The sequence below is a fragment of the Squalius cephalus genome (assembly GCF_949319135.1).
Source record: "Squalius cephalus genome assembly, chromosome: 7".
NCBI classification, from domain to species: domain Eukaryota; kingdom Metazoa; phylum Chordata; class Actinopteri; order Cypriniformes; family Leuciscidae; genus Squalius; species Squalius cephalus.
In genome coordinates, this window is record NC_137128.1 from 37,223,638 (window position 1) to 37,241,505 (window position 17,868).

Below are 17,868 nucleotides of genomic sequence, written 5' to 3' on the forward strand. Positions count from 1 at the left end.
CGATTCTGTAGCCAGATCAACCTGTAATATTGTATGTCCTCCAGTATTTTCTGATGTCAAGTTTGTATCTTTTACTCTTTATTTCTGAGCATTTGATGTTTTGTATTCATTATCTTTGAATTGATTATGTAACTGGCATGTACATTTACCTGACTAATACTAAATTGTTACATTTGAATTGATTCTGACTTACTCTGAAATGATTAACTTTAGTAGATTATGTTCACAAATCTGTGTCAGGTTAGTAACGGACTAAAGTCTAGTTCTGAGTGGAGCATAGGGCACAACAACTCTTTTTAGAGATCCGGCTAACACATGGCACTGGTTCAAGTGTACTTAGACTGTAAAGGCTAAAAACTAGGGAATTTCCATTTAGGACAACAGAATGATGATTGAACAACCTAAATAGGGTGAGCCTTACCTCTGTTTATTGTAATGTTACTCTAGCTAAGTGTACATGGGAAACCATGGTATGACCAACCAAGGCTACCTATAGAGAAAGTATTGGATTATATCTGTAGTAGTGCTAGTGACCTCTGACTAGAGATAGTGTTGCTTTATTCAAGTGTATACTGATCTATGGGGACTGAACAAAATACTTTCAGAGAGCGCAAGCATATGAGTGGTCATCTAAATAGTATAGTCAATTACCTCTGTCTAGTGACCAAGACTGGGAAGTTTGTGGATCTGGATAAAAGAACGGTCAGCGCGAGACCCTGAGCGACATTTGTATCCGAATGAACGAGTACAATAAGAGTAAAGAGCTAAATATAATCAAATGTCTAGATAATTATTATATAAATGGTCAATAATCAATTGGCATTCTAACCAATTGGTATATCATCAGCGCCTATGGTTTCTGCATTAAATTGATCAAATTTGACAGTAAGGACATGTATAAGGTTACCAAAGATTTAGATTTTAAAACAACTTTGAACTTTCTGTTTATATCAACCCATAAAAAAATATATATTATTAAAGAATTATCTAAAATAAAGAATTAAGACTTTATAATCTTGGCAAATCTGAGCTTCTAAAGCTCTATAGACTCAAATAAAACTATTCATTTTCAAATCAGATATCACTACTTCTCCCATGAACACCAAGAGCTAGAGCATGCACAAACATCACACTTGACTTGGATTTTCATTTGGCCCCAAGGAATGCTGCCAGTATCTTGCTAAATCCAGGTTATATTCAACATCTGGGTTGTTTGGGAAAAGAGAGGGTCCTACCCAGCAGTAGGAGGACCTCAACTTGTAAAATCTGGTATACAGTCAAAGTTTCTGAACTGCTGTGTCCCGTCAAGAGAGTTCGGCTTGCAGCAGTGATCAAGAAAAGAATGGCATGATAAAATCAGTTTTATAGTCATTCAGACTTTATCTGAAGGTGTGATAATCATCTGGACCTTCAACTGCTCAGATTATTCATTTTTGATGATTAAAAGTGTACAGATTGCTTCCTTTTGTGCGTTCAGGGAAACTCTAGACATTGTGTCTAGGTTGTTTAAAAAAATGATTAATCTGAGTGTAACTGGAAATGATGATTTCCCATAATCGCTTGTTTCAGCTCTAAAAAAAGATCAGTAATCATGTGAAATGATGCATGACGGCCCTTAAGTAGACTATCTTCAATCATATCATTGAGATAAAAACTATTACATTTATAATTATTTTAATTATTTCAAACATGAATGAACCCCAAATCCATCCATTTTAGGAATTCCTCAATTCATGAAATTGCATGATATTTCTGTCGTACAGAAGACGACACCTCTGAACTTCGGTATCAGGCTGATGTTCTGCTTCTGCAGGTTTCTTTTTTAAAGATGTAAGACTAGCAGGTGAGAGCTTAACCACCCAAACTAATGCCAACACCATCATAAACAGAATGATAAAACTGTAAGTAGGTCACATCTTACACAAACACACACACACTGCTCTGAGATCGCCTGAAGCTCAAAATGAATGCAAAAGCATGGAAATTAGGGGAGAACAGAATCCTTTAGAGAGACAGAGTATAAAATTCCTTCTAAAACAACAACATTAATGATTACATCAACTTTTATAAAACTCCCATTAATAATTGTAATAATCAAAGAGAAATGGCTGATCTCTTTGAGGCAGTAAGCTGTACACGTGTATATATATATATATATGTGTGTGTGTGTGTGTGTGTGTGTGTGTGTGTGTGTGTGTGTGTGTGTGAGAGAGAGATAGAGAGAGAGGGAGAGAGAGAGAGAGAAAATGAATAAAAATAGCATCATGACAGGCTTTTGGACAGCTGCAGTTGTGGAGAGAGTAACTTCCCATGACAACCCCCCAATAAACACACACACATATCAAGTATTAAAGGTTATGCATCTAGTTGTTCACTTAATAAACATTATGAGGCTAAACATTACAAACGGACACTCATAGAGCTCATTTACGTACAAAAAAAAAAATGTTTGGTCCATTGGAAAAGAACAGTAACATGTTCATTTGTGCCATTTCTACATTTTTATTAGCTTAATGAATGTAGACTTGAATGTTCAAGAACGTTTCCCAACCAGGGTTTACCAGAGTTGATAAAAAGCTAAAAATTACTAAAATCATAAAAATGTAAAACTGAAATAAATACATGATTTCAAAATAAAACACTTACTAAAAAATTAACTCTTAATTTGTTTACCTGCATGTGACGTGACCATTAACCGACATCACAGAACCATTAACATGAATCAATGTGTTGTAAATGACCTAAATATTTTAGGCAAAAGGGGTTTGGCTGACAAAAAAAAAAAAGTTTGTGAATCCCTGACCTGGACAATATAATAGGAAAAAAACAAAAACAAATGAGACTGGCATCTCTTCTAAAGATGAATGAAAAGCAGCTTCTCTCAGCCAAACAGACCTGCTTCACACTGAACGGTCCATCTGCTATGCCGGCCATTGAAACTACAGTACAACAAACCCTGTTTGCCGGCACCTCAACATTCACAGAGTCTGTGCACGGTACACTAGAACATTCAACATTCAAATTCATGGCCGAAGCCTTTCTCACCAAAAATGGCTAAGTAGATAGTGTGATTACTGAATCAGGCAGCAAAAAACATATTCAAAACACAACACTACACCAGGAAAACATTAAAGCATTACAACAGCAAAACAAAGACAAGTCGAGCTACTAAATCTTGTTTTAGGCTTCAAACTGCCTTGGGCTGCAACGCAGAACGACTTTGTTTGTGGTACAAGTAGACAGTTGGTTATGAAAGCAGGAAAGGTAAGGGCGAAGGGCTTGCTGATAGTTCAGTCAAGGTGAATGAAAGTCCTGGAAATGGAAACTTGTCTTAAAGGAATCCTTTTGAATCCAAACCTGTAATTTTCTTCTGTGGAACAGAAAAGATTCATTTTTAGAATAATATCCTGGCTCTTCTTTTAAATATAATGAAGGTGAATGGGACTAGGGCTGTCAAGCTTCAAAATGACAATAAAACTGATCCAGACAATTCATGCACTATATTGCAAGTCTTTTAAAGCCATAGTTTTGTGTGAGGAACAGACAGACATCATTATTATTCATTGAAAACCTTGAATCTCTACTATTGCTTTTGTTGGCACATTCATGAGAGAAATAACAATGTCTGATTCTTATTTCTTTTTTAAAATCAGATCTGTCCAGTTCACAAAATAACACCAAATTATTCATTTGCTTCTCGAGTAGTCAAGTTCACTGACAGTTCATTTTCTCAATGATTCAATCCAGTCGCAACAGTTAACAGCCCACTGGAGGGTAAGATGTCAGTAAATTACTTGAATTTAAGTCCTTCATCATTTACTGTAAAATTAGTATCATACAGCTTCAGAAGGGAAGACTAGGAATATGCTTTTTGTGATACTTTTAAGTGGTTTTGTCTCCTTCTTGAAAGCTCCATTTTGCAGTCATTGTTATTTACCAAGAAAGTCATACAGGTCTTGAACGATGATTTCTCTTGAGGTGACAAAAAATCACTATAAACTAGGTGAACTGCATAATCTCTGGACCTCTAACAGTGATCTGAAAATATGACCTGCTCACGACGACCTTCCAGTAGTTCAAACTGTCATGTTTACTAGTACAACATGGGTAGGACAGAAACTAACCCACAAGCCTGAAAATGACCAACTGTAATTGAAAAATCAATTCAAACCGGTTTCCCCACCATCCATTGTTCGGTCAACCAGGTAGTCCACCCCCAAACTCGTGCCATTGGTTGAGCTAATGCTGCTAAATCAGGCCACTCAAACGAAGAGTATTGTTTTGATAGAACCATAGAGTTTACACTCTTCAGCAAGTAAACCCACAAATGGTTTACTTAAGGTTTCTGCACATTCAACTGAGAAAGTATTAATGAAAAATCAAAAAAAGGACACACTTCACATTTAAAGGGTTGGTTCACCCAAAAATGAAAATTCTTTCATCATTTATTCACCCCTATGTCATTCCAAACATGTACGACTATCTTCTGTGGAACAAAAAGGCTTTGAAGAATGATCATGCTGCTCTTTTCCATACAATAAAACTGACTGGCTTTCAAGCTCCAAAAATGACAAAAAAGCACTGTTAAAAGTTACCATATCGGTATAGGCCGATACATGTTCATTTTTTATGTTATTGTTATCGACCCGATTAAAAAATGTGGCCAATATATCAAAGTCGATAAATAATTGATTATTTCCTTCAGCTGAGACACTTCAGATGCGCACTGTTCGCCATGATGGTTTTAATACGATTGGAATCACTTCAAGGAAAGGAAAATACAGTTAAGTGCAACATGTCATATAGGCTACATAAAATTATAATGAGAACATTATAATTGTGTGCTTGGGACATGGCTTTTTAATGGTGAGGTGTTTGTTTTTGTAATCAGGCTCTCTAAAAATTTGGATTTCAATTTATCGGCCAATATATCGGTTATCGGCTTTCAAATAAAATAAGAATTATCGCTTATCGTATCAGCCAAAAGTTCTGTATCGGTGCATCATCCCCTAATAAAAGTAGTTAATATATAAATATATAACAATATATAACATGCAACATAACGCATGTTGTGTAACAGTATATTGGATCCGAGCATAAACTCTTAAAGTGACAGCAGTCTAATATTCCCGCTGCAGTCTGTCATGTTAATAAAAGAACAAAAGACAAACAAAATCACTCTGCTCGACTGAATAACTTTTGTAACTTTAATTGTAAGTATAAGTTTGCATTTATTTTTTACAATGAAGACTAGCCTACTGTTAGACCCACCTGAAAAATGTAAAGCCATGTTCATTTCATATGTCTTTTTTTATTTTATTTTATGAAAATAAAATTTAGCATTGAAGACGGATTTTTCAAAAGTAGATTTTTGTTTGTATATACTGCCAATTATAGTTCTTAGAAAGAAATTCGGAATTGGCAGGTCACATTTAAAAAATGACAAAAAAAAAAAAAGGAAATCGGAATCAGCCAAGAAAATTGCAATCGGTGCATCTCTAAAAATGTATTTTTATTGCTTGTACAATGAGTTTTGCTGTAACACCAGGATGCCCTGCAGACTCCCGTATGCAAACAATGATAATTGTGCCAGTAACCTCATGTATACTATATACCATACTGACACCTGTACGCACAAGTAAAAAGTGTCATTCTAACACACACCCATATTTACACACAGTCCTGTTTGCAATAATTCTAATTCTAGAATATACAGAACCAGATTATTTTGTTAGAAACAAAACAATCCAGAAACAGAAAAAGCAACATTTCTCTTTACAAAGTAGTCATATTATCGGTTTGATAAAACTACGACAGACACTTGTCAGTTATCAAAATCAGACCACATAAATACAAGATTATATTCTGCATGAGTGCATTAGTGTAAGTATATGTTACTCTGATCAGATGAAGACCCTAATCCTCCAGAATGACTCTTCTGCCCCCATAAGCCTTTGTCCGCAGAGCCAATCTGAACACAGCATGAGAGACTGTGAACCAATGAAACGATTGCCTGTGGCAAGAAAGCCAATCAGATGAGAGAATGCGTGGAAACTAGGCCAGAAGCCAAAGCAACAGAACAGTGACAACAGATGCCCCCATCCATACACACAAATAGGATATTATAATATACAACAAGCTTATGAATGCATGTCACCCATGCTAATTTATTCAAGCATATTTAACGTTGGATATATGCACTATGAAAAACTGTAGTCTGAAGTATACAATAAAAAGCTCCAAAACATAATGCATTTTGGGAAACATCTCCCCCTTAAGTTTCCTGGCCCACTTCATCTGACCGGGTCAGGAGTCAATGGGAACATTCTGAACTTCTGAACTGTTTGTGTTCGAATAAACATAATGATGGATTATTTAATATCTGATTGAAGTACACAAAATAACAGAACGCTGTCTCGTGCGCACAGGGACGGCAGATGTGGCCTAATAAGGGGAATCATCCTTCTCTGGGTCTCTCTGTTAGGAGAAATGATGCAATCTACATGAAACATAAACCACAAAACACAGACTCCCTTCTGCAAGAACTGGCCATGCGGCACCACTTTCTAAATCAACGGGATTATGTCCCCACTCATTACAGCAATGGTGTGACATGCTACATTAAACATGCTACATTAATCTAAAACTTTTTTATTTTATTTTATTTTTTTACTATTTTCCCATTCTCGTATAATTATTATACAGGCAGTTTTTCCTTTTTTATACAACTTTACATTTATTGAGATATTATTTAGATGATTATTGTAATGATACAGTGAGTTTTTTTATATGCAATAGGAGTCTGATAACAGCCAGTATGATCTGATCTCACCATCATCAAGTTCGTCTGGGATTACATGAAGAAACAGAAAAAACTAAGACAGACTAAATCAAGATGAACTGCGGCAATGTCTTTTGAAAAGCAATTGAAAAAAAAAAAAAAAACCTGCAAAGCTATAGCTCTGTGAAAAGTTTTAGGCACTTGTGAAAAAGTGCTGTAAAGTGATTATAGATTATTTATCAGCTAACTTCTATTAACTAAATGAAATCAATATGAATCTGTAATCCCAGATGGACTCTAATTCTAATATTGTTTTACAATCATATACAGTTAACTTAATACAATCTTTTTTTTAATATAGATGATGTTTCAATGATTTTGCTTTAATGTTGTGAAAAATATAAGTGAATATGTTCAAAACAAGCTATCTTTTTAAACTCTTCATATTTTTTCACACAAAGCATAAACATCTGTTTATACACAAAGAAATATAGCTTCAATATAGGTTCAGTTTAAAACCTTAATTGTTTACGAAGGATTCCCTCACAAGGGGATCCTTATATTTTTAAGTTTGAAAACCCTTGTCAATTAAGGCTGATCAAAATTCATGGTGATCAGAAAAACTGTCCCCATGAAAATGTTGTTTTTATGACTATCATGAATTTTGAATACTTCTTTGATAGCTTAAAGTAGGCTATGTATCTCATACGTGTGTGTGTGTGTGTGTGTGTGTGTGTGTGTGTGTGAGAGAGAGAGAGAGAGAGAGAGAGAGAGAGAGAGAGAGAGAGAGAGAGAGAGAGAGAGAGAGAGAGAGATGCACTTCACGAGCAAGCGCATTACATGCAAAAATACACAACAAACAGGATAGCCAGATGAATATTATCCCAATGCTTTAAACACACCAGCTTCATTTATAACCGATTTACGTGCCCTATATATTCACAAAGGCGGTGGCCGTGTTATGAACAGTTCACTGGAATGGAGAACGGAATATATGAGAGAGCGAGAGAGTGAGTGAGAGAGAGAGAGGGAGACTTTAAATTCCAAAACACACATCTTCCTTCATACACCCAAATAGCAACGTATTAAAAACGTCATTAATGTCTTATAATATGCATTTCTTTCCTCATCCAACCAAGGTCACCGGAACCGCTCTGTCCGATTCTGCAAATGTAAACACGCGCTCACTTAAATCTGATACATGTATCGAGCTCGCTGACCCGTTCATCTCCACTTCTGTCGTTCACTTTCTCCCTCTCTGACCGGGCAAACGGGCAGCTACTCACCCTCTGATAGCTCCAGCTCGAGCTCCGCGAGCCGCGCGCGCACCTCCAACGGCAGCGGTAACGAATCACGGTCTGCCATTGCGACTCCAACACATCCGAGCCTCAGCGTCTCTCTGTGTCTCACGAGCACACGGTGTCAAACGTGTATTTCACGGTGCAAAAATAGACCGCATGAGTGTGAGCGCGGATGGACAGCGAGGAGAAGCGTTACAGGAGACCCGTCATCACCGGTCGGTTTTCGGTTACGCTCGGCTTCCTTCTGATTCCGGATTGTAAGTGGTGCACAGCAGCAGCGAAGCTGCCCGTGTTTCCACTGCGGTGCCACTGTGCCCGCTGCTGCCGTCGCGCTCACGTGACCTCGGTGCTCGTTCAAACGCAGAAGAGAGCGACAGTGCGCGCGCACCGACAGTAACGGAAAGCGGCATCTGTGTGAAGATATAACGACCTACAGTGCCATTAAACACGCCCCGGGTGAAATGCCTCAATAGGAGTTATTTTGAAGAAATTCACATCTCATTGAATTTCGATTCTCATCCATTGAATCCATCGATTCATCCATTTCGATTCTCATCCATCTCAGCCCCATTTTCACTCACTTAATTGTATAGTTACAGAACTGAAATATTTACTTAGGCTAGCCTATCTAAAGAGAGGAAATATGCCAACTCGATCTAAATATTTTATTTTGTTAGTGTTTTAAAGTTAATAATTGTTGTTTCATTTTATTATATGTTTTGTTTGATATATTAGGCTACTTTACTAGTTTTTACAGGACATAAATGAAGAACTTTTAAAATATTTAGAGATGTTATGATGCCTCCTGCTGGTGCATGGTAGTATGACATTAAAGCAGTCAAATCACAGAACGAATAGTTCATAGTTAAAATGTGCATCTGTTACTCAACTGGAGTTAGATTGCTTAATAGGACAAAGTCTTTATTTTATTTTCATTTCTGCATTTTGGCTTTTATCCAAAGCGATTTACATTGCATTAAAAAAAATTGAACATCCTGATTCATTTGTTTTTCATGTATTTCTGCATAACGTGCCTCTCGTCTTTCTCAGGACTGTTAGTATAGTTTGATACACTTTTCCAGCTCCTTGAATAGATGGTACACTCCAAAAATAAAAAGGAAGCAGGATAAACATCTTCTGGCATGTTTGCACTGATCTCAGTCAAGGAAGCAGGGATCACTGGGATTACACACACTCTCTCTCACACACACACACACACACACACACACACACACACACACACACACACACACACACACACACACTCTCTCTCTCTCTCTCTCTCTCTTCTCTTTCTCTCTCTGACTCACTCACTCACTCACATATTTTTAAGCAAAAAAATATATATTTGGCTTTTGAAATTATGTCAGTTTGGTCAGATAAGTTCTATTTAAAAAAAACGTTCTCAGCAAAGTTTTGCCTGCAACAAAATCATACATAAAATATACAGCAGCATTAACCTTTAAAGGGATAGTTCACCCAAAAAATGAAAATTACCCCCTGATTTACTCACCCTCAAGCCATCCTAGGTGTGTATGACTTTCTTCTTCAGACGAATACAATTGGAGTTAAGCTATTTTCAAACATGTCCTCTTCCAAGCTTTATAATGGGGGGGGGGGGGGGGGGGGGGTGCATCGTTCCATCATAAAAGTGCTCCACACGGCTCCGGGGGGTTGATAAAGGCCTTCTGAGGCAAAGTGATGCGTTTGTGTACGAAAAATATCCATATTTAAAACTAAACTAAAATAACTAGCTTCCGAAAGAGTAACCTTTGACCTGATGCGTGATGTATTGACGAACGCAGAAGCGCAAAGGATAGAGCAAAACAAAACACTGGTCACGAATTAGAATTTTAATTAGAATTTTTAAAGAGAAATGTCGGAGGATATAAGAAAAGCTTGAATTTGTTGGCCAGCCCTATTTGTTTCAACCGCGATGGCCGTCAAAGCTATACGCCTCTCCCACATCCTACGTCATACATCCCGTCAGGGGTTACTCTTTTGGCGTAAGTTGACTTGCATAGGCTGTCTGCCGGAAGCTAGTTATATTAGTCTATAAAGTTTTAAATATGGATGTTTCTCTTAGAAAAACACATAGCTTATATGATTGATGGTTACACTTTTCTGGACTTCAAAATCAGGACCGCCATTCACTACCATTATAAAGCTTGGAAGAGCAATGTTATTTTTTAATATAGCCTAACCCTGATTGTGTCCTCCTGAAAGAAGATATCTAGGCTAAATCTAGGATGGTGTGAGGGTGAGAAAATCATGGGATAATTTTCATGTTTGGGTGAACTATCCCTTTAAGGCTAAAGAAAGATCCAGGCCGGATTTGGATCTATACAGTTTTATTACTTGTGGTAAGCAAGTCATGCACACATTTCAGAAAGCCTGCCTAAGAAACACACAACATAAAGCCAATAGCCAAGAACCAGACAGTATAACCACCTCAGAGAAGCCATAAAACAGAGTGCACTGAGCACATATGTGCAATGGAGTTCTGTGGAAAGCTAAAATTAAACCTTTGAGGGTTTAATATGTTTAATGAAAAGTAGGAGGTGACTAGGCTATCTTTATACAGATGGTACTATTTTAGTAACAATAACTGGAAAATAAAACATAAAGACTAAAATCACAGAATAACATGAGGGTTAAATGAATAAATTAGTAAATTACAAACAATGTCTTACATGTTTAGCTCTAAAAAGCAGCACAATAATGTAGTGTTTGGACCAATCACAGGGAACTCATTTACATATACCCACCTCAACACTGGACAGTTTCACTTGGAACAGTTTGTTTTAGACAGAATTGTTGCATTAAATCAGAAAACACAGAAAAACATAGAAAAATATGTCTAAATGTTAGTGTTCTTTACACAAATGATTTTATCCGACACAGTTTTTTTTCCTCCAACCAGAATTGAGAAGTATTTCTCCCTGGTGAGGTGATATAAGGATATCGCAAAACCTTCTTCGATCGGAGCGGTAGGAAGTTCACTGTAGAGGTTACAAACTGGGTGTTAATCACTCGTCCAATCACCTCGGGGAAGGTCTGAGATAAGAGCCAATCGCTGTCCTCACAGGACATCATCTGAACAGATGAGCGAGTGCACAGGAAAATGGGTCAAAACGCGGTGTTCACGCACAAGACGTTGGTAAGCAAAATAGCGAATCAATTGATGCGATCCCCGTGGACTTGGAAACACTCGCGGCTGGCGCAATGAGTTCAATGTGTGAACCAGTACAAGATGCTGGAACCCAATTCAGACTACTCTCCCAACGCTCTTTTATCTAAATATAATAATATAAAATATTTATAAATTTAAAGAACACTGACCGCTGAGACAATTAGTTGTCTTCAGGTATGGCGGTATTGTGTGTCTTTTTTAATAGGCTAAAAAACACTGTTCCAAGTAAACTATTATTTTTTCATACAAGTATTAGTTCAATAGTGTTTTCAAACCACAAAAGTGACACAAAATTAACAGTTCGCTGCTCCTGCCCTAAGGCCCATTCACACAAAGAACGATAACTATAAACATAACTAATGATAATAGCATCCAGTGCATCTAGACTTCTGGGGGCCCTAAACAAAACTTTGTCCAGGGGGCCCTGTCAGTGCATTCATAAAAACCCCAAAATGACCCCCAACCTCTTAATCTGTTCTTTCAGCGCAGTTTCACTATTAACCAACAACAGTGATTCGAAACACTTAGTAATACAATAAAAACAATAGAACAAATAAAACTGAAAAAAAGATATGCATGAAATGAACAATTTAGCCTACTACTAATAATAGTCTACTATACAGAAATTGAATAAAGTAGTCAAGTGTAAAAAATAAATAAATAAAATAAAACATTGCTGTATGAATTAAATCTACATTGATTCTTATTAAGTTACTAATGTTATTCAGTGAAGAGCAGTGAATTATTCTCTCGTTTTCTTTTGTTGTTTGAGTAACATTAAATGACAGAGAGGGCAGTGGGTTTATTTAGGCTGCTATCACTTTATCACCAAATACACAGACACCAGATAAAACAGACAGAATATGAGGGTTAAATAAATAAAATAGCAAATTACAACATATTAAATGCTCAGCTCAAAAAAGACGTAAGCGTCAGATTGTAGTGTTTGAACCAATCAAAGGGAACTCATTTACATATACCCACCTCAACACTGGACAGTTTCACTGGGAACATTTTGTTTTAGACAGAATTGTGGCATTAAATCAGAAAACACTGAAAAACATAGAAAAATATGTAAATGTTAGTGTTCTTTACACAAATGATTTTATCCGTCACAGTTTTTTTCCCTCCAACCAGAATTGAGAAGTATTTCTCCCTGGTGAGGTGATATAAGGATATCGCAAAAGCTTCATCGATCGGAGCGGTAGGAAGTTCACTGTAGAGGTTACAAACTGGGTGTTAATCACTCGTCCAATCACCTCGGGGAAGGTCTGAGACAAGAGCCAATCGCTGTCCTCACAGGATATCGTCTGAACAGATGAGCGAGTGCACAGGAAAATGGGTCAAAACGCGGTGTTCACGCACAAGACGTTGATAAGAAAAATAGCGAATCAACTGATGCGATCCCCGTAGACTTGGAAACACTCGCGGCTGGCGCAATGAGTTCAATGTGTGAACCAGTACAAGATGCTGGAACCCAATTCAGACTACTCTCCCACCGCTCTTTTATCTCAAAATGATAATAATATAAAATATTTATAAATTTAAAGAACACTGACCGCTGAGGCAATTAGTTGTCTTCAGTTATGGCGGGATTGTGTGTCTTTTTAATAGGCTAAATAACACTATTACAAGGAAACTATTATATCATACAAGTATAGTTCAATAGTGTTTTCAAACCACAAAAGTGACACAAAATGATAGCAGGCTAACAGTTCGCTGCTCCTGCCCTAAGGCCCATTCACACAAAGAACGATAACGATAAACATAACTAATGATAATAGCATCCAGTGCATCTAGACTTCTTGGGGCCCTAAACAAAACTTTGTCCAGGGGGCCCCTGTCAGTGCATTCATAAAAACCCCAAAATGACCCCCAACCCCTTAATCTGTTCTTTCAGAGCAGTTTCACTATTAACCAACAACAGTGATTCGAAACGCTTAGTAATACAATAAAAACAATAGAACAAATAAAACCGAAAAAAGATATGCATGAAATGAACAATTTAGCCTACTACTAATAGTCTAATACAGATAGCCTATTGAATAAAGTAGTCAAGTGTAAAAAAATAAATGAATAAAATAAAACATTGCATAGTCTTCACTGTATGAATTAAATCTACATTGATTCTTATTAAGTTACTAATGTTATTCAGTGAAGAGCAGTGAATTATTCTCTCGTTTTCTTTTGTTGTTTGAGTAACATTAAAGGACAGAGAGGGCAGTGGGTTTATTTAGGCTGCTGTCACTTTAACACAGACACCAGATAAAACAGACAGAATATGAGGGTTAAATAAATAAAATAGCAAATTACAACATATTAAATGCTTAGCTCAAAAAAGACGTAAGCGTCAGATCGTAGTGTTTGAACCAATCACAGGGAACTCATTTGCATATACCCACCTCAACACTGGACAGTTTCACTGGGAACATTTTGTTTTAGACAGAATTGTGGCATTAAATTAGAAAACACTGAAAGAGATAGAAAAATATGTCTAAATGTTAGTGTTCTTTACACAAATGATTTTATCCATCACAGTTTTTTTTTCCTCCAACCAGAATTGAGAAGTATTTCTCCCTGGTGAGGTGATATAAGGATCTCGCAAAAGCTTCATCGATCGGAGCGGTAGGAAGTTCACTGTAGAGGTTACAAACTGGGTGTTAATCACTCGTCCAATCACCTCGGGGAAGGTCTGAGACAAGAGCCAATCGCTGTCCTCACAGGACATCATCTGAACAGATGAGCGAGTGCACAGGAAAATGGGTCAAAACGCGGTGTTCACGCACAAGACGTTGATAAGCAAAATAGCGAATCAATTGATGCGATCCCCGTGGACTTGGAAACACTCGCGGCTGGCGCAATGAGTTCAATGTGTGAACCAGTACAAGATGCTGGAACCCAATTCAGACTACTCTCCCAACGCTCTTTTATCTAAATATAATAATAATATAAAATATTTATAAATTTAAAGAACACTGACCGCTGAGACAATTAGTTGTCTTCAGTTATGGTGGTATTGTGTGTCTTTTTTATAGGCTAAATAACACTGTTACGTAGTAAGTAAACTATTATTTTTTCATACAAGTATAGTTCAATAGTGTTTTCAAACCACAAAAGTAACTATAAAGATAACTAATAATAATAGCATCCAGTGCATCTAGACTTCTGGGGGCCCTAAACAAAACTTTGTCCAGGGGGCCCCTGTCAGTGCATTCATAAAAACCCCAAAATGACCCCCAACCCCTTAATCTGTTCTTTCAGAGCAGTTTCACTATTAACCAACAGCAGTGATTCGAAACGCTTAGTAATACAATAAAAACAATAGGACAAATAAAAAAAAAATTTAAAAAAATATATATGCATGAAATGAAACATTTAGCCTACTACTAATAATAGTCTACTATACAGATATTGAATTGTAAAATTAAAAAAATTTAAAAAATTAAACATTGTATAGTCTTCACTGTATGAATTAAAGCAACACTATGGAACTTTTCCTCTGCAGTCCCCCTACAGGTTGGAAGCAGAATTGTCCATTACCGCTGTCGTAAATCATTTAGCCTACTGCAGCGTACTGTCGCACACACACCCACTGTTTATCTAGCACCGGCTTTGGAATGAACGATGTCCACAGACAAGGCATGATGCATGATTTTATGAAAGTATGATGTATTGCGACATCAGAAACGAAGAAAAACAAAATAATGACTATTGTAACGCTTGCCGTAAAGCAAGTCAAATTTGTAGTTTTCTTATGTCTCATTCGAACTACAGAAACGCGACCCGATCTGGCAATCTTACATAGTGTGGTTATGGCAGATAAAGGACCGCAAAGCGGAGGCATAAGTGCCTTTCACCCTGTTACGACATGAACCACTGAAACGATTTTGGAAACATTATTTCAAGGTAAAAATTTTTACATAGTAACAGTACTGCTTTAAATATAGGCCTACACTGATTCTTATTAAAGGGGGGGTGAAATGCTCATTTTCACTCAATCTCCTGTTAAGCTTGAGTACCTATATAGTAGTATCGCATCCTTCATATCTCCAAAAAGTCTTTAGTTTTATTATATTTATAAAAGAAAGATAAGCTGTACCGAGTCTTTCCGGAAAAAAACGAGCGTCTGGAGGCGGGCCGTGTGGGCGAAGCCAGAGCCAGAGAGAATCCGTCGATCTGGGCTTTGTTTATAAAACATTCATCGTTGCATCCACTGTTCCTAACGCTGGGTTCTTTGGGAAGCTGAACATGGTAAGCTTTCCCTCACATCCAAAAACACACTTTGGAGACACAATGCAGCGCTGCCGATGATTTCCTGTTGAAGCGCGTTGATGTGCGCGGTCTCGCTCTCCTCTGGTCGACGTGTGCGCGGGCGAGCTTTTCCAGGAGAAATGCTCATATAAGGAGTTCCACTCTGGTCTACGTCATTAGATCCACAGTCGAAAAAAAAACAGCCGAAACTTGTACCAACCCGGAAGTAAGATTTTCGGCACAGAAATTCTCCGTTATTCGTCCAAAATATTTTTTAAAAACTTTGGCCATGTTAAGCATGAGAATCCATCTCTTTAACACTGTAAACAACTCTGAATACATGAAACACCATTGTACCCCCCCCCCCCTTTAAGTTACTTAGAAAGCCACCTTATGAACAGCGTCTCTTTTGCAGCTCAATACGCTTTTACACGTGACGTTTCATGATTCGACTGATTTGAATGTTACGTATGGTGACAGCGCACCGCTTTAAAGGAAAGGAACGGGTAAAGGCATCATGTTTTCATAATTGTTGGAAGCCAAAATAAAGAAAATTAACTAAAACACAGCCCTATTTTATTCTTGAGATCAAGGTGGCCCCCTGGTGGTTCGGGGGCCCTACGCAACATGGGTACTTTGCGTATAGGAGTACAGGTGTTGTGCCGAATTTCGACCCCCTGCCAAATTATTTCCCCCCTCGTTGAAGTCAGTACCTGATTGCCTAATCCTAACCCCACCCCTAATCCTAACCCCTCCCCCACAACTAATCCTAAACCTACCAATACTAGGGGGTAATAATTTGGCGGGGGTCGAAATTCGGCACTACACCTGTTCTGAAGGCATCCACAACAACATACCATAACGCCCTGTTTATTAAGCGCTCGTTCAGTCTGCAAATGCTCGAGTTCTTTAAATTTGGGTTGGATTATGATTGGCTATCAATTACTTTTTATTGTTCATCAACTGGGAAAAAAAATGGTTCTGAAAGTGATTCCAACGATTTCACTCTTCGGTTTCTAAATTTGTATTACAGTGCGCTAAATAAACCCACAACATTTCACTATACGATCCGTATCTTTAAAAAAAAAAATGCAAATGAAATTTATAGGTTTACACATGACTAATAAATTACAAAATCAGGATTTTAAACAAAAAAAAAATATTAGTTGACTTTATCTAAAAAAGTGTTGTGTGCTACTAACATCAATAGAAAATTGCTGACACAAATTCCCTTAAAAACCTTGATTCACTTAAGTCATTGAATAATTGAGCAGATGGTAACGTTTTAGTAGCTACTCAATAAAAGGAAAATAAAACATAGACAATCACAACAGAACATGAGGGTTAAATAAATAAAATAGCAAATTACAACATATTAAATGCTTAGCTAAAAAAATATGTCAGCATAACATCGTAGTGTTTGAACCAATCACAGGGAACTCATTTACATATACCCACCTCTCGACACTGGACAGTTTCACTTGGAATAGTTTGTTTTAGACAGAATTACGGCATTAAATTAGAAAACACTGAAAAACATAGAAAAATATGTCTAAATGTTAGTGTTCTTTACATAAATGATTTTATCTGTCACAGTTTTTTTTTTCTCCAACCAGAATTGAGAAGTATTTCTCCCTGGTGAGGTGATATAAGGATATCGCAAAAGCTTCATCGATCGGAGCGGTAGGAAGTTCACTGTAGAGGTTACAAACTGGGTGTTAATCACTCGTCCAATCACCTCGGGGAAGGTCTGAGATAAGAGCCAATCGCTGTCCTCACAGGATATCGTCTGAACAGATGAGCGAGTGCACAGGAAAATGGGTCAAAACGCGGTGTTTACGCACAAGACGTTGGTAAGCAAAATAGCGAATCAACTGATGCGATCCCCGTGGACTTGGAAACACTCGCGGCTGGCGCAATGAGTTCAATGTGTGAGCCAGTACAAGATACTGGAACCCAATTCAGACTACTCTCCCACCGCTTTTTTTATCTGTAAAATATGTATGGTGGATTCGTTGTTAAGGATTTTATCGTTCAACTGGAAAGGTTCTGAAAGTCAGTCCAACGATATTGCTTATCTGTCCTTATCGGTGCAGTGTGGACTTCCCTTTTCTTAAGAGTAGAAAAGGAAAGTAAATCCTTTTACTTTTTATATAGGCCTACAATAGCAAACACTGTTGAAAAAGGTTGGATACAATTTTATTACAATGCCATAAACTGTTATGGAGTTGGCATGCTGAGGTAAACATATGATCCATCATCAACAAAAATGCATTTATTATTGCTTTAACATGACTAATCACAAATCAGTGTTTTGTTTTTCAACGTAGCCTATCAGTTGA

General features: G+C 37.3%; 1 protein-coding gene across 2 annotated transcripts in view; it reads right to left on the minus strand.

The window, feature by feature from the left end:
• Positions 1 to 8,408, minus strand: part of dip2cb (disco-interacting protein 2 homolog Cb) — a 35,964-nt gene extending 27,556 nt beyond the window's left edge. The window contains exon 1 of one of the 2 annotated variants that reach the window (XM_079875294.1): positions 8,068 to 8,408. In XM_079875294.1, coding sequence (XP_079731420.1) covers positions 8,068 to 8,146 — 79 coding nt within the window. In that variant the 5' untranslated portion in view covers positions 8,147 to 8,408. The remainder of the gene's footprint in view (positions 1 to 8,067) is intronic. The other variant, XM_079875295.1, reaches the window with a different exon arrangement.
• Between the last annotated feature and the right edge of the window lie 9,460 nt (positions 8,409 to 17,868).